Genomic DNA, 17,508 nt, shown 5'->3' on the forward strand with positions numbered 1-17,508 from the left:
GCAAAAGGCTAGAGTGCCAAGTCACGCACGTGACAGCAGTCACCCACAGCAGTAGTAAGCAAACATAAATCACCACACCTCTCCAGGTGGCGAGTGTGACATGCTTCCTAGGGGTGTAAATGCCTTCATGCCGCGTTCAGCCTTTGGTTTGGTTTGTATTAATTCCCATGAGAGCCCAGAGTCAAACTTGTTCCACACAGCACCTCCTGTATTCACATGAGACTCAGCTGAGGGGTCCCAGACCACCACAGGAAGGACGCGGCAATTTGTCCCTCTCCTTGTTACCATCGGGGGGAGGCAAAAAGTTAAAGACAATAAAAAACAGCAAAGAAAATCTTACACCTTGCTTTTCTTTCTTATCATCTAGGCTAACCAGAGGTACAAAGGAGACCTGAGCCCCAGAGGTTATGGACCATCCAGCCCAACTCACAAGCTACCGGCCAGCTATGCTGGGGATAAATGGGGAAGTGAAATGTTATCACGCAACTCTCCCCAGGACGCCAAAGAACGTATGTGTCCCACGCTGTGCTCACAGCAGGCTCAGGCAGCCCAAGAGCTTGGCACCACGGCTTTGTGTTTCAGGACTTAATTTTAAAGTTCCTGTGAACATGTGCTTTTGCATGCTCTCTGTCCTGTTTTCTTTCTCTCTTGACTTTTGCAATAACGCTATTTGCTATTTTTGGTTGCTGTGTGCATGTAGCCAGTGACCTACCCAAACACATGGCCCCCCTCACACGGCTTTGTGCGAGGAGTGGCTGCACCTTTTAGTGATAAGCAAGGGGCTGGCAGTGATGTAGAGAGGAAATTCCAAGTAGTGCAGCAGCCAACAGAGCAGTCATGAGGAGCTTAGTGACTCATGCCATGGGCTCCCAGGCAACCTGAGAAAAGGCAGGCAAAAAGGTGATTTAATATCACCTTAACCTTCCCCTTCCTCCCAAGGAGAGAGCTTCCTTTCACCCCCAGCATGATTTAAGCGTGTCTAAGCGACCATCGGTATTCAGGCCAAGCCCTTTCTCTTGCTTCCTTTCCTCTAGTCGCACACGCAGTGCCCACCTGGCCTGTTCCTTCACAAGGTTTCAGAGAAATCCCAGCCACCAGATCTGTCAATACCAGACTCACATCCCTCCCACACCCTGCACAAGCCATAGAGGATCACAGAGCATGAGAAATACCAGGAGCCCTGCACACCTCACCGCCTTAAATACACTTGTAGCGAACCAGCTGCTGAGGGCCACAGCCAGGGTTCATCCTCTTTCACCCACTGCAGACTCCTGAAAGCAGAAGCCCTTTTGGGACAAGGGAAGGCCCCACAACACAAGCATCACAGACACATGTCTATTCATAACACCAAGTCATTTTCCTCACAGTCTTAAAGAGTTTCATGGAAAAAGTGATACTGGATGATGCGCCACAGGAGTTTTATGAGCGAACTGCCAGTTCAAGCTTCCTGCCACTTCTATTTAGCTGCACAGCAAAAGCTGGAGGGCTGAGGATTTGGGTCAGTGAATTACTTATTAGAAGTAGCAGCGAGGACTGAAAAGTGGAGGGAGCAGGACTACAGCTCAAAACCAAGACTCTGGTGATCCCAGGCTTGGCCTTCAACATTGGGTAATAGCAAAGAGACAACAGGAAGGAAAATAAATGGCGACACAGAGGTACAGAAAATTGGGAACCTGTTCTGAAGAACATATAGTCAGGCCTCCCTGACCACTGCTGTCTCATGTGGTCTGTTTTTCCCCCCCTCTCTGCTGCAAAGTTTGCAGGGCAGTTTCCCTTATTTCAATAGTCTGAAGGGAACTAAGTAACTCAAAAACAGGAAGATGGTGATCTAAAGCAAAAACTCAACAGCAGAGCAAGACATCAGAGAGTCGGTCCCTTGTCACCACTTGGCAGCACCGCTGGTAGCAAAGACACCGCCCGATCAGGTGTTTTACACCACTAAGTAAACTTCTGCTAGGTGGTGTTGGGGAGGGGGTTATGTGCTTTGAATGAGGTGTGATGAACAGGATAGGTTAGCAACACAAGAAACGAGATCAGTTGCAATATGTATATATATTTATATAAAATAGGTTAAAATATGGGTCCTTACCAGCACCCGCTATAGATACCAGTCATGCAAAAGGAACATGTTCTTATTAAAACCTTATCCTAATATCTTACCCAATATAGCATGCTTTTCCCCCAGTAAGTGCTTTTGAACAAGAATTTTCAACGGGTAGCCTAGCTCCTGCTGGCTAAAAGCAAGTGCCCCTGTAGATGTGAGCTCTCCTCCTTCACATCAGACCAACCTCTGCTCAGTTAAGCAAGATTTGGAGATTTGCTTTAAATGAGAGAGTTCAGTCTGCCGGTTGGCACTCTGCACTTTTCTCTAGCAATTACACAGCTCTATTAACTCCAGGCATCGTCAGGGCTAGAAATTTCATTTTTCCTAGGAACAGTAGCAGTTGTTCCAAGACTCTCTGATTAGTCCAATGGACATTGCTGAAGCAGTGAGGTCAAAATCTTGGGCCAAAATCCTGGGGAACAGTTAAACTGTATGAAACTCTTAAGCAGCTTTTTAGATTCAGTGACTGCTGTGCGGGTGATGAGCATTTGGCTGTTGTTTTTGTGATTTCTCCTCTCCATCATTCTGGAGAAAAACTGTAGAAATATAGGTTTCTCCCAGAGAGAAAAGCAAGGTTTCAAAATCCAAATGAGGTTGAAAAGCTTGGGAGGAAAGGCAAGCAAATCCTGCTCCATTAGTGTACCGGTCTCCAAAACCATGGTGGTATCCCATCTGTTCTTAATTGAAGTTTGAAGATCAAAAATGTCAAATTAGAGCAAATCTATTGCTCTAATTAAGTACTTGAACTTGTTCTTTAGAACTAAAACACAAAAGCAAGCACTTTCCTTTGATGTGTTTACAAAGCTAATAATAATGCTGAGCCACATTCTGATCTTTCCTACAATTTCACTGCAAACATTAATTTAACTGGACTTGTGACTGAAGACTTGGTTTCATTTCCACTCTTAACCTTGTGCTCTAAAAGGTGTGCCTTGTTTCCACAGAACTTCTGCATCAAATGGACGAAGTGAATGATGAATTGCTAAAGAAGATTACAAACAGTAAAATTCAGCCTCCCCACAGGAATTTCAAAGTGGAAAAGCCTCAGGAAGCTTTTGTGCCCCTCACCTTCGAATCCAGTGCTGAAGAAGTCAAAGCTTGGCTGGAGGCAAAGTCATTCAGCAAAGGGTAAGATCTGCATCACTGCTATATGAAATGCTGGTCCTTCATTTAAAAAGGAGTTGGGTAGGCAGCTTGCAACATTTCAGCTGGATTTACTTACAGAGACTGTGTTGCAAACTAGATTTCAATTATATTAAATGTAGGCTATATAACCAGTACATTCAGCACAAATCAAATCCCTTTTGTTCCTCTATACTATCAAATAAACGCTGTCTTACAGTACAGCAAGATCTCACAATTAGCTGCAAATAAAGGAAAGGCCTTGCTCATCCACACAACCAACAGGCAAATGCTGAACAACATCCTCCACTGCTGCTCATCTGGCCCCAGTTAGCCAGTTCAAAGTACTGAACTTAGAGGAAAAATAATTAACTAACTAACCCCATGACCTGAGAGGCTCTGAAATGCAAATTCCACATGACTGCCCATCTCTGGAGAAGCTGTCTTGAAGTACGGCTGAGGAAAAGACAAATCCTCAGCCAGGGCTAAGAAATCGCCCCAGCCACACGGACCAAAACGCTGCATGTGGGCAAGGGTCCCAAGTTACAACTCACGCCCTGTGCAGTGTGCTACGAGAAGCTGGAGGATCACTCCCCAAACGCAATGCGACTGGCGTGAAACCACTGCAGTACCCACGGGGCTGGGCACGCACTGGATGCCGGGGTGACACTGGCTTCACCCGCTCCTCCTGGCCTGCCGTCAACCCCACTGAGAGCTCGCATTACCCAACAGCTGCCACATCGCCAGGGCCTTGCATGTGAAAAGGTCCTGGTGCAGGGGCTGTACTTCATCTGCTCCCAGCCCTGTTATCTCTGAATCCTCGCCTTTGGCAAGAGGCCACGTATAACACAACTATCTCCCCGTTTTGTGTCTCCCCAGGACAGTGGAACACCTTGGCATCCTTACTGGAGCTCAGCTTTTCTCCCTGAACAGAGAGGAACTGAAGAAAGTGTGTGGCGATGAGGGAAACAGAGTGTACAGTAAAATCACGGTGGAAAAAAACCAACTGGAGGTAAGTAGCTTTCTGGACAACTCCCACCCAAATGGATGCCTGTACCAGCAGTGTCAGATGGTGCTTTAAACATGCATTTTAAGAAACACAATTAAAACACAACAACCAACAAATGAACTCAACCCTAAAAACACTGCGAATTCTCTTAAGCAAAAAGGCCTCAAATCTGTAAGGCAGATCGCTCTGTCTCCACTGGACTGCCTTTTTACTGCTGCCTTTGATATTCGCTCTACTCTTATGGAATTAGTTAAATATTATAATTTAACCACAGCTTGAAGTCGAAATTCAAACTTGCTGTTTTGTTTCCATTCTAGAAAAACAGAGGGGAGACAGAGCTCCAAGAAATTATGAAGCGTCGCCAGGAGAGGATTGATTCTGCTAATTAAAATCTATCTGCTTTTTTTCAGCTATTAGTCATAGTAGTGCAGAAAAAGGGAACAAAAGCAATGATCCCCAGTCCAGACGAGAGAGAGCAGTGCTCCACACTTAGCAGTGTAATTGCCATCAAAGTGACAATTCCTTGAACACTGTTGATAAGAACAGATGTTAAGACCATGTCCCATCGGGAAAGGTGTTTTAATATTGCATGAAGTTTTTTTTTTATATATATATCTATATATTTTATACTGAAATTGTATGTGCATGTGATCAGAGTGGATCAGAACTGACACGGGTCTGAATGTAGGACAATGGCTGGACCCCACAGAGCTTTTAACATAGGGCTGTACATGCTTCTGGTCTCCTCGCCGGCACGGCTCGGGGATGGAGGGCATGGCACGCCGCACAGAACAAGCCAGCCTGAACGTTTAGAGTCTGGGCTATGGAAATATGTCTTTTCCCTACCTTTTGTTTCCTTCTTGGTGGCAGATATCCCCTGCAGCTCACTAGTAAAGGCTCAGTGGCAGTTCAGTGCCCTTCCTGTCCCCCTATGCCCTCTGGAATTGCAACACACATTACATAAGACTGGGCTGCTTTAAATACACGTACCAGTTAGTGCTGCCTTTGAACAGTGGAAATAAGCTTTCATTGCGTAATAAAGAGCAGGATCTGAGTGACAACTGAAGTGATTTTAATCTGCAAATAGGTGAGCTCAGCCTGATCATCCCCACTTACGCAGAGGCTGGGGCTCAGGACAGCTGCGCAGCCCTTCACCTTGGCATGGAGCCTGTATCCAAAAGCTGCAGAATTGCCAAAGCCAGGCCTCAGATAAGAAGAAAAGCCCCCACCACTTGCTCCCCACCTAGCCACACCCAAAGCCATTTTCTGAGTGTTCACCACTCAGCCTCACCTTCACATTTTCATTGCAAAGAATAATCTGAGATGCTTCCTAAATAAGAAAACAAAACACAATTGGAATGGCTGTTTTAATATAATATAAATAGCCACAAGGAAAAAAAATGCAAAAAAGTTATCTGATTTAGTAGATGCTGCTGTTCTTCAATTCCTGTTTTTCTTAATAATGTTATGTGCATATGTATATACCTTTCTAGTGAAATATCCCCTTACTCTTACAATCTATAAATAGGGATGAGGAAAAATATTCCTGTCTGTAGAGATATAATCAAGTGATTGTGCATCAATATTTTAGTCAAAGTGTTAAAGACTCAAGCAAGCATATAATAGATTTCCTGTCCACAGCATGTTTGGCACGCAGTACTTAGGTCTACGTTTTACTTACAAACTTGGTAAGAATACACTAAAGCAAACACATCTACAGGAAGTGCTCACAGACTGGGAAGATTTCGCCTTTCTCTCATTCACGTGTTTACTTTGGCTGAATGGGGATTCAGGCCCAGACCCCACAAAGACTTATACACCTTACACACGTGCTTTCCTTTAGGTGCTGTGAAAGGTCCCCACCTTCACAGAGAACCCCTCAAAAGGCTAGGCACATACCTAAGTCTTTGTATAATTTGGGCCTGCGCTTGCACATTCAATGAAACAAGGCTGTGCAGATGCAAAGCAGCAGCAGGGAAACAGGGGTCTAAATCTGAGCATACTGATGCATCTCTCAATTTTGGCTTAGTTATTCCAACAGTGTTTCCAATTGATGATATATTTTCCTTAATATTTAAATAGCTAATTGTTAGCACCAGCAGAATTAGGGTGCAGGCAGAGAGCTTGAAGAGGAGGATTATGTTTTCAGTCACAATGCCTCTGGCTTGCCACAGTGGCTGGAATTTGCAAAGGGCACTCACCTGGTCAGGGAGAGATGATGAGGACAATTCTCCTGAGAAGCCCTGGCACCGGATTTGGGTGGAGATGGGAAGCAGGTGTGAATACTGGCAAACTATTGGTGTTACAAGCACAGGAAGCTGAATCGTTTCTAAAATGAAAATAAAAACAAATGGTGAGCTTGGGAATATGATACCTTTCTTGTTTTTGTCTATGAGGTTAAACATAGAATCACATGGAATTATAGTTACTTGGGATTTTAATAGAATTGTACACAACAGTTCCGTGAAACTAAGAGCCAGGGGAGCATTTCGTAAAATAAGAGTGTCAGTAAACCTTATAGCAGGTCACTTTTAAAAATTTCCTTACGACTGAGCTGTGCATCTGTTATATTTGTACCGCCTGCAGATAATGCTATAATGCACTGTACATTAATGTAATTGAACGAAGGATAAAATGATATAACCATGCACTATATAAGATTTATTAAAATAGTTAAGTTATACTTATAACTTCATCTCTGTCTCTTTCTTTTGGATATAAAAGAAAGCAACAGGACTTATAACTGTTGTTAAGGGTTGGCTTTTAATAATGACCTGCTGCTGTGAGTCTGCTCAGATACACAGCGGAATATCTGAAACAGCATGTTTCCTTTCATTTCTTGGGGACTGCCATTCAAAGAAAGGATGTTATGGCCTTGATAATCATTCAGGTCTAAAAATAGTGCTAGGTAAAATTCCACATACGATAACAATCAAATGTTGGGAAAGTTACCAGCTGAATCCAAAACATCCCCTTTCTTGGCATGCTGAGTAAAAAAAATCTGTTACCTCTGGAACAAGCAACTGAGAGAGAATAACAGTACTCACACAAACAGGTACTGTCCAAGACCACATTTTGCACTGACAAGATAAAAATGCCCAACTGTGGTCCATGACAGCTAATGGAGGGCCAGGAACAAAGAGAAGGAAAGGGATATGCAGCAGAGACATTCAAGGTTTGCAAGTGTTGGCAAGGACCCTGGAGACAATGAGAATATGTTTCCTACAGTCATAGAATTCAAAGCAGACTTAAAACTAATGCTTCTTTCCATTGTCCTCTCTCTGGGTTGGACAAAGTGTGAGAGGTTTCTAGAAAAGCATGTGCCTGTACATCAGAAAGGGAAATTACTGTCACAGCTTCCACAACTGAAACAATGCAAGACAAAACGAAGGGAACACCACGATCCAAATTGCCTATGTCTGAAGGCCAAGTGGCAGCTTCTGCAACATCTGCGGCCAAGACCCATTCCCTATCTCTGAAGCGCAACTGTGCTAACAGGGCTTTTAAATGGCTGGTGCAGAGGATCACCTTCTCCGGAGCTTGAACGGAGCTGAGGCACATCAAGAGCCGTAGGTGCCTGAGGAGAATCATAAATCACTAAGATTGTAAAAGACCTCCAAGATCATCTGGGCCAACCATCACCCTACTACCAATGTCACCCACTAAACCATGTCCCTAAGCGCCATGTCCAACCTTTCCTTGAACACCCCCCGGGAAAGTGACTCCACCACTTCCCTGGGAACCCCTCCCAGTGCCTGACTGCTCTTTCTGAGAAGAAATGTCTCCTCATTTCCAACCTGAACCTCCCCTGGCGCAACTTGAGGCCATTCCCTCTAGTCCTATCACTAGATATCTGTGAGAAGAGGCCGACCCCCAGCTCCCCACACCTTTGTTTCAGGTAGCTGTAGAGAGCAATAAGGTATCCCCTCAGCCTCCTCTCCTCCAGACTAAACACCCCCAGTTCTCTCAGCCGCTCCTCACAGGACTTGTGTCCCAGGCCCTTCACCAGCTTCGTAGCCTTTCTCTGGACACAGTCCAGGGCCTCAGTGTCCTTGCAGTGAGGGGCCCAAAGCTGAACACAGAGAACTTCACACCAGGGGAAGTTTAGGTTGGATATTAGGAAGAACTTCTTTACTGAGAGGGTTGTGAGGCATTGGAATGGGCTGCCCAGGGAAGTGGTTGAGTCACCATCCCTGGAGGTCTTTAAAAGACGTTTAGATGTAGAGCTTAGCGATATGGTTTAGTGGAGGACTTGTTAGTGTTAGACCAGAGGTTGGACTCGGTGATCTCGGAGGTCTCTCCCAACCTAGATGATTCTGTGATTCTGTGACAAGGGAGGGACCCAGGACGTCCACACGGCGGCTCACCCCCCCTGCCCGTCCCCGCGCTGCCCTCAGGGGAGCCGCATCCCCCGTCGCCAAGGTGGCGAGCTCCCGCCCTCCCGAGCGGCGAAAGCAGCCAATCAGAAGCTTCCTCCCTCCCCTCGCCCTTCTCTCCCTCTTGCTGGCCGCCGTCCGTCTTGTCACCGCGCTTCTGATTGGCTCACCTCTCCCTCCCACGAGACGGGATTGGCGGAGGGCCGGGCGGGCGGCCCCACCTCTCCCCGGGAGCCGAGGCCGCGGGTGTCGGGCACGAGCGGCGGGTGCGCGCGCAGGCCGGCTCCCCTCCGGGCACGCAGCTCCCTTAAAGGCCGGCGCCAGCCCCCCCCCGCCCCGCGGAAAATGTCGGTGTCCCCCGTGAAGCGGCAGAAGATGGAGTCGGCGCTGGACCAGCTCAAGCACCACACCACGGTGGTGGCCGACACCGGGGATTTCAACGGTGAGGGTGGAGGGGAAAAGCGGCGGGGCGGGCGGCGGCTCTTACACCCTCCCCCGCGGCGGAGAATGGACGCGTCCGGCCGAGGGGGCGAGGGGCGGAGGGGGAGCGAACCACCGCGGCGAGATGGGGGGGGCTGGGAGCGCGCCGCCCCCCCGCCAGGTGCGCTGCCCTGCTGCCCCCAGGGTCGCGGGTTCGAGACCCCGGCTCCCGGCGCCGGGGGGCCGCAGGGGCACGGCGCTGCCGCCGGGTCCAGCCCCTTGGAAATCCGCCTTGAGCCGCTCTGCGGGGTGTCCGCCGGAGCAGGCTTATTAGTAATTAACAGGCGGTCTGCGGGGGGCTCGCTGGTAATTAACAGGCTGGGGGAGCTCGCTCCGATAGCCGCTGTGTGCGGTTGGGTCGTGGTGTTTTTTGTTTTTTTTTCCCCCCCCTTTCTTCAGAAGACGGAAGCAAAGCAGCTGTGAAGCAATAAAATAATGCAAGAGGGTGGTTTTTTGGCGTTCTTTATCTGACGAGAAGGCGCTGGCGCTTCCTGGGAAGCGGTGGGGCTGGGCCACAAAGCCCCCGGCTGTCCCCGCTGACCCTCCCAGCACATCCCGGCCGAGCCCCCTCCCTGAACCTCTGTGGGTCTCACAGGCGTCGTGTGGTGAATCCTGCCCTGCCGCCCCTCATAACGCAGCCATCTGCCTCCTACCCGCCTGATCCTGCAGGCACTGCCCCGGACATTCACCATCCACCGCCTTATGTTAATAAAGTTAAGGCTAGGAACGCACAGAGGTGTTCAGAGGTGAGATCCGTGCCCCAAAGATGACTGTGTGCCTGTATATATGCACTGGCTCTCGGCCACGTCTGTCTGTTAAATGCTTGGGATTGCCTGATTTCAAGTGTCCAGTTAAGTGAAACGTTACGGAGAAATTTACTTTCCTTTCTGACTGACACCACAGACAACTGCAGCACCTGAAAGGCGCAGGGCACTCACGCGCCTCTGTCAAGGTGAAATTAAGGCAGTCAGGAACAGTAAGTGACAGCTTGAGCCTCGTCAGGTTTACCTGCCTTGGAGTAGCAACAAACCTAGTTAAAAACCAGCGTGCGGTGAAATTACATGAATTTAAGGCATTGCACTGGCTACCCTGGCTTCAGAAAAGCATAACGAAGAATCCTCGTGACGGCAGGGGGGTGTTTGTGTTGGTGGCAGTAAGGAGGCTGAGAGCTGCCTGCTGGAAAGTTTAAATGTGCTCCTTGAAATGCTTTTGCAGTTGATCTCTGACTGCGTGTTGTCACCTATGGATCTTTCTTACTGTGCAAACAAGGCTACGGGTGACATCTGGCTCCCTCCCTGTTCAGCTTAAACACTGCTACTAATTAAGGTGCAGTTGTTGCTAACATAATTGCCAGGATTTTTACATAAATGTGTCTGTATGGTGCTGCGTAAGAAAAGAGGCTAGTTTGAACGGTTCCCAAAGCAAGAGACAAACTGCCCACTTCACTTTTATCTGCACCAAGTGGTGGTTGGCTTCAGTAGTAGCTGCAATAACTTTGCAGTTTTAAGCAAGCCAGACCAGCCTATGCTTACTCTTGCACAGTTTTCTTTGTGCTCACAGTGAGAAAAGGTGGCACACCAGTCACAGGTGCCCCCTTGCAAAAGCTTGTAGCAGGCAGCTGAAATACAGGCTAAGAGCTTCCCACAAGACCACTTTTTTTTTTTTTTGAAACATTTCCATCAGCCACATTACCCTCGCATTGAACAGGCATCTGGAAAACACTGAATAACCATATCATTACCAGTATCTCCTCGACATCCCCTGGAATACCTACCTAGCCCTCTACAGGGGAAAATTGCAGTTTCTTGCCTGACATGCTTAATTGTCTTGTTTAGGATGGGTGACAGACTTAATGAGATTACTTTATGCATCTTGCCAGAAACCCATAAGATTATTTTAAGTGCTGCAATACTGTAGAGATGTAATAAGCAGTCAAAAATATACTTTTCTAAAATTGTGTCTGCTTCAGAATACAGTTTTATAAATGTACCACTTTATTCTGAGCAGCATCCCTGTGAATTAAAGTGTTTTTTGAAAGATGTGTTTATATGGCATGAAATTGTTTCATGATCACAATCGTTGCCTGTGGGGAAGTTATGAAAAACAAACATAACATTTTTCTTCTATCTCTACAAAAACTGTCATATTCTATTAACTTGTGTTTTCATCCCCATGCAGAAATGCAGAGAAAAAGGAGCTGATAATATTTTGTTATTCTGGACATTCAGCTGTGTTAACTCTGGTTAACTCTCCAGAGCTTGTAAGCAGCAGTCACCAAAGAGCCTGCAGAGGCACTGACCCGTTTGCTGAGTCAGACCCGGCATGCTGGGCAGCTCAGCTCTGATTAGGGCCTGACAATGCACAGTCACAGCCTACTTTGGTAAACAACTGCTGCCACCTGAAATAGGTGTAGTCCAGGGATTAGGATAAGCCAAACATTCAAATGTCTTATATACGAAAGGCAGCCTGGCAGTACAAGGAACTTATAAGACCTGACACCAAAAAGCCATCTGCAACTACTGGAGGTTTTAAAACGCTAAAAGACACCAACAGTTTTTTTTGACAGATGAATTTTTCTTTTTCTCTGGTTGTAACAGTTGTAGACAAACAAAACCCCAAATGCCTAACCCTAGAAGCGAAGAGAATCCTTTGTCTTTACTTTCCCCTCTAATTCCTGGAACTCAGCTATGATGGTGAATATGACGTGAAGGTCTTGTATCACTTCTCTTCATCTGTCATTTCTACAAATTTATTTCTTTTGCCTAAAGTAGTGAGTAAGCTTTGCTCTGTTGTATATTGCTGTAGTGCTGTTAGCCTTGTAGCGGTACTTCTGATGCAAGCCAACATTCAAGCAGTGATATTTGAACATCACCATACACTAGTCTGCTCTGTCATGAATGCAACTACCCTATGGCCATAAGTGTTTCTGTCTTTACATATCTGAGCAAAATCCTTTTAATTTAATATTTTAAATGAGCTCTTTTTGTTTTCCTAGCAATTGACGAGTATAAGCCCCTAGATGCCACCACGAACCCATCTCTGATACTAGCTGCGGCTCAGATGCCAGCTTACCAGAAACTTGTGGATGATGCGGTTGCATACGGAAAAAAACTTGGCGGGTAAGAAAAATGTTGTCGTTCCCCTCCCCCCGTAGGTCTATATTTAAGATACTTCATTTATGCAAATAGTGTTTAGTACTACTAGCAACATACTAGGGCTTTTCCCCCTGCGTGCTTGTAGGTTTATCTCCTGTACCAGAAAGCCTCAACCCTAAAGAAAAGCTGCTTGTTACAAGTTTCAGAAATGCATCTCCATTTATCAGTTCTCATATAGCCTTCTAGGACTGTTCCAGAAAACATTCCTGAGTTGACAGCATAATAGGAAATAGTGTCTGAAGGCTAATATTATCAGTGGTACACAGAGGGCAGAACAAACACGGAGCAGAGCAGAAGTGTTTATTTGAATGCAGGAATTTAACGTTAAACGGACTGTGAAATTTGATCTTGAAATCAATGGCAAATCTTGAACATGCTACCCCCCCCCCCCCCCCCCCCCCCCCCCCAAAAAAAAAAAAAGATTTTGTTCTTCATGTTTTTTAGGTCAGAAGATGAGCAAATACAAAATGCTTGTGACAAACTTTTTGTATTATTTGGAGCTGAAATATTGAAGAGGATACCTGGACGTGTGTCCACAGAAGTAGATGCAAGGTTGGCTCTCTTACCTCTGGGTTACCCTGTATATTTGTGCCTACAAAAGGAGATGATGTGAGCTGAAGAAATATGTTCTTGACTGGACAGTTCACTGTTACAAGACTACCAGGAGCTTGTGTTGTTAATATTTAGACAATGAATTGCAGTTCATTTGCTTGATCAGGACTTTGTTATAACTTGGTCACAAAACTTCATAAGAACAAGTAACGTGGAGATCTCTTTGTTGTCCTCCTTCTGGTCCTTAGGCAAGGGAAACATCATGCTTCTAGTATACCTAGAACTTTGCTCATTCTCTTCTGTGTGGTAGTCCTCAATTTTCCAAGAGATCTGCTTTAACAATTTATTTAGTGACTTGTGTAGGATTTGTCTGTCCATGTGCTCCTTGTCAAGTCTCTTCTAAGGCTCAGCTTCTACATTCATTATGGAAAAACTTGAGGAAAATATAACTTTCTCTGAGAAAGTTATGTTGAGCTCCGGATTCTCCGAATTAAACAGTAGCAGCGCTGCGTCACTGCTACTTGACAGTCACGGAAGTATCTCTGAGAAGAAAAACCTGCTACTAGAATGTTGTTTCTTTTGGAGAGTTTTTTTTAATAAAACTTAAGAAGTCCTGCTCTTGTTCCAAAGGTTGTCCTTTGATAAGGAAGGAATGATTCAGAGGGCCCGGCGTCTTATTGACCTTTATAAGGAAGCAGGAATTGGTAAAGATCGGATTCTCATAAAGCTCTCTTCAACATGGGAAGGAATCCAGGCTGGCAAGTAAGTACTTCTGTAGCTGGTACACTGATTCATAGTATGTTTCTGGCTGTTTGGACACTTAAACACGTTCTACACATAAAATAAAGCATTGTTTTGAAAGCACTGCACCAGGAAACTTGTTGCCAGGGCTACAGCTAGCAAGCGTGGTGCTATACTGAAGCTTTCTGCTGAATTAGGAAAAGTTTGTTCATACAAGGGCTGGACCATTTGTAAACAGTTTCCTGAAATGTTGTGTTAAGTCATCTGCATTTGGTTCAGGGAACAATATTAAATAGATCACTAGCAGTGCAAAACATTTGATTTGCTACCTTTACACTTTAAAGCTTATAAACTGTGCCACATCTCTAATTAAAGCCAAGAAATCAGTAGTTTAACCTACTGACATTGCTAGAATGTAAGTTCATTAGGTGAGGAAAATGCCATTTAAGCCTGCCTATGTCTGCAGGGTTCTGGAAGCAGAGTATGGGATTCACTGCAACATGACCTTGCTGTTCTCCTTTGCCCAGGCAGTTGCCTGTGCTGAAGCTGGGGTTACTCTGATTTCCCCATTTGTAGGACGCATCCTGGATTGGTATGTTGCAAATGGAGATAAGAAAACCTATGAACCTTCAGAGGATCCAGGTAAGCTTTTTTAAAAAAAATATTTTTTTTCCCCAATGTCTACTCATTTGAACTGCAATTTACTTCTAAAAATCCCCTTGTGAAACCAATGGTTTTCAGCATGTTCTAAATAACCATCTGTGCTTCAAATGAATTATTCTGAAAACTGCCAATTTTTCTTCTTTAGGAGTGAAGAGTGTCACTAAGATCTATAACTACTACAAAAAGTTTGGCTACAAAACTATTGTAATGGGTGCTTCATTTCGAAATACAGGAGAAATAAAAGCGCTTACAGGCTGTGACTATCTCACTATTTCACCCAAGCTTTTGGCAGAGCTCAGCAAAGAGCATGTCAAGCTAACTCCCACGCTCAGTGTTAAAGATGGTAAGTCTACTTCTACGTAATACAGGTTTGCTTTGTCTCCCTTTCTTCTTGAGCATTAAGAGCATTTGTTTCCCCTCAGCTCTACAGTGCCTGCTTCCATTCTGTTTTAAGACTGAATGTTGACCCCTCTCTGAAGGGGTTACATTACAGCTGTACTACTACCACTGCTTATACATAGTTACTTCCTTAGGGTCTTGGGTCCCTCTGAGTACGCTAACTGGAATTAAGATGGGTTTTGAGCACCTTCCCCCAAGAGGACAGGGAAAGAAGAACGAACTTTATACTTCATATATTTGGGATGATTTTTTACTGATTGTTAGCAAAGATGCCAAACAGTTTAATCATTATGCTGATATTGCATCAGGATATTGTTAGCTCTAGGCCTGCCAAAAGATTTTTTTTTCCTCCAGAAACTTTAGAAATGAAGTAATATGCAAGAATAATTTGTTCTAGTGATATAATGCCACAGTAGTTCTGAGCGTATGTTCCTGTTGCACTGCTCTTGCTTTTCCATTGCCTTACTAAAATGTTAGTTCTCAACTCAGATGATGAGATTTACAGAATTGTTGTCATGGGTTGCTGCTTACAGGGTGCTAGCTAGCTCGTAGGCACGTTATCAATTGAGCTTTTGTTAGGTGCTTGCCAAATAATCAAAGACTTAATTGTTCAGCATATTTGCTTAGAATATCTTGCTGCAGTAGGACCATTGCATAATTCTTGATAATAGGCCTGAAAGTACTGTACCATTCAGAAGCAGATACAAGATAATGGCATACCTATGAACATTGTGTTTTAAGGGAGACTGATTTCTGTATAACTTTTTTTCAGAACACAGTGTAGGAACACTTTCAGTCTTGCAGCAAGTCACACTGAAAGTAGTGTTCAAAACTTTCCAGTTGTTGATGGCCACAGTTTAGAGATACCGGTGGCTTTTGATATCGATCTGATGATACAATTTTGTTTCTTTTTGAATTTCCCTTGTGCAGCTCAGGCATGTGATCTTGAGAAGATCCACCTGGATGAGAAGGCATTCCGCTGGCACCATAATGAAGACCAAATGGCTGTGGAAAAACTATCTGATGGGATCAGAAAATTTGCTGCAGATGCAATAAAGTTGGAGACAATGTTAAAGGTAGGTGCTATGTCATGCTGCCTCTTTCCACCTCTCATGTTCCTTCAAGTACGGCAGCTAACCCTCAATTGCTTGTGGTATGGCAGAGGACTAGGAATGTGTCAGCAAGCCTGATCAAGTTTTGTACAGGCGGTACATGTTATGTAGGACAGGCAGCTAGCAGACTGGACACCTCCATGGAATGAACTTTTTATTTTTGAGATGCAGTGAAGTTTATATTCATGCCAGGTGTATGTAGACACACCTGTTTTTTAGGCCTAAGGCAGTGTTTAGAGTAGCAGCTAATCAAAATAACACTACTGGCTAAGTGAAAAGTCTGATTCTAGACTTGTATCACTGCTGACAGTTAACATCAATAATAATCTTCAGAGAGTGAGTTAGAAATAGTACATGCTTGTACTCCTTGTAGGAGGCACCAAGCACAGATATAACTAAGACATATGAAAGTTTTCTGTCAGTGTAGGATAAGTCTTTTAGATGGGATTAACTGAGTTTTGTGCTTTGGGGGGTAGAAATACACCAATTATGTCATCTAGGCCCTTGTTGACTGACAACTACTTAACAGTGACTTAACTTGCATTACTAAAGCACAGTGCAGTTCCCAAACTGCCACTTATTTGTTCACTTCTCTTTCTAGGAGCGAATGTTCAGTGCTGAAAATGGAAAATAGAGAAGTCAGAATTCTCCTGACTTGTCAAGACTGAATGAGTGGATCACCAGAGGTTAAATGGATGTACAAATGTCTTACCTGTAAAAGTCTTATGCTGTGTATGCATAGATTTCTGTATTATGCTTTTTTATCAATTTGCAAAGGGACAAATAACTTCAATTTTTTTGTGGCACTTTTGTCAATACATGCCAATTAACACATACTTTCCTTGTAATGTGTTCACTGCTGCAGGGGAATCAGGTGATTCAGTTGACATGATAGTTCAATTTCTACTAGAATACTGATATTGCTGTTTGTATTAAATTCCTAATTGTAAATTTATACTTAACACATTAAGAAAGCAGTTTTCTTTCATGCTGTCTTACCGTGACTTTAAAAAAAACAAATTTCCAAAAGCTCTCTATGATACATACCCAGAAGTACTCTTATCTGACACATGTACACTAGAACAATGGCTCCAGTCATTTGTCTTCTCTCTGCAACTAAGGTGGCAGCAGCAATTTACTGATTGGCAAAAATGGTGAAGCTTTTAAAGTTGTTTTTTTTTTTTGTCAGGGGAGAGAGAAACAGCATCATAAGCAATTTTTAGGGATTTTGTCAAACACTTGCCTAAGAGCCCAGAGCAAGGTAAGAGCACAAGTGCAATTGATTGAAGCCGAAAATGGCACTGCTATTACAACACCAGCATAAGCTACAACTTGTGATATTATTGGAGGTTACAGTTTTTCAAAACTAGATAGCTAAGTCTTCCAAGCAGTTAATAAATAACTTTAACTGTTTAATCTGAACTGACAAAATGAACATGTGGATGTAACTCAGGATTGTTTGTTACAGCTTTGTTTCAGTCAAGTGTTACAGATTTGTATATCATCTTTAGAGCAAGTTAGTTTATCTCTTTATGACACTTAGGGAACTGCTGCCAACCCTATCACACTTAAAAAGACACAAGCCACCAAAAACACACCCTCTGTATTACTCCCTCTGTTCCTTTTTGGCTTTAAGCTTCCTCCTTTGTAAAAGAATGAAAGCTGTGTGTCAGTCTTCCTCTGAGGAATGACCTAATCCTAAATGCAGCACTTCCCAATTACAGGGCTCTCTATTAAGTAGGGATGCATCTGTTTACATTTCATGGCGTATTTTGTAAAGACTAATTAAATATCT

The 17,508-nt window shown here is 44.4% G+C and overlaps 2 protein-coding genes across 2 annotated transcripts in view; both read left to right on the top strand.

The window, feature by feature from the left end:
• EPS8L2 (EPS8 signaling adaptor L2) overlaps positions 1 to 6,925 on the top strand; it is a 63,533-nt gene extending 56,608 nt beyond the window's left edge. Inside the window, exons 18-21 of the mRNA XM_013198373.3 lie at positions 368 to 509; positions 3,049 to 3,232; positions 4,106 to 4,238; positions 4,553 to 6,925. Of these exons, the coding sequence (XP_013053827.1) occupies positions 368 to 509; positions 3,049 to 3,232; positions 4,106 to 4,238; positions 4,553 to 4,624 (531 nt within the window). The 3' untranslated portion in view covers positions 4,625 to 6,925. The remainder of the gene's footprint in view (positions 1 to 367; positions 510 to 3,048; positions 3,233 to 4,105; positions 4,239 to 4,552) is intronic.
• A 1,922-nt stretch (positions 6,926 to 8,847) lies between these two features.
• Positions 8,848 to 16,675, top strand: TALDO1 (transaldolase 1). The gene is made up of 8 exons (XM_013198399.3): positions 8,848 to 9,053; positions 12,087 to 12,210; positions 12,691 to 12,798; positions 13,429 to 13,560; positions 14,006 to 14,181; positions 14,348 to 14,545; positions 15,532 to 15,677; positions 16,315 to 16,675. Exons 1-8 carry the CDS (start codon positions 8,957 to 8,959, stop codon positions 16,345 to 16,347), a joined length of 1,014 nt encoding a protein of 337 aa, XP_013053853.2. The 5' UTR covers positions 8,848 to 8,956; the 3' UTR covers positions 16,348 to 16,675.
• Positions 16,676 to 17,508: the final 833 nt, after the last annotated feature.

This window comes from Anser cygnoides, chromosome 5 (assembly GCF_040182565.1).
Source record: "Anser cygnoides isolate HZ-2024a breed goose chromosome 5, Taihu_goose_T2T_genome, whole genome shotgun sequence".
In the NCBI taxonomy this organism is placed as follows: Eukaryota; Metazoa; Chordata; class Aves; order Anseriformes; family Anatidae; genus Anser; species Anser cygnoides.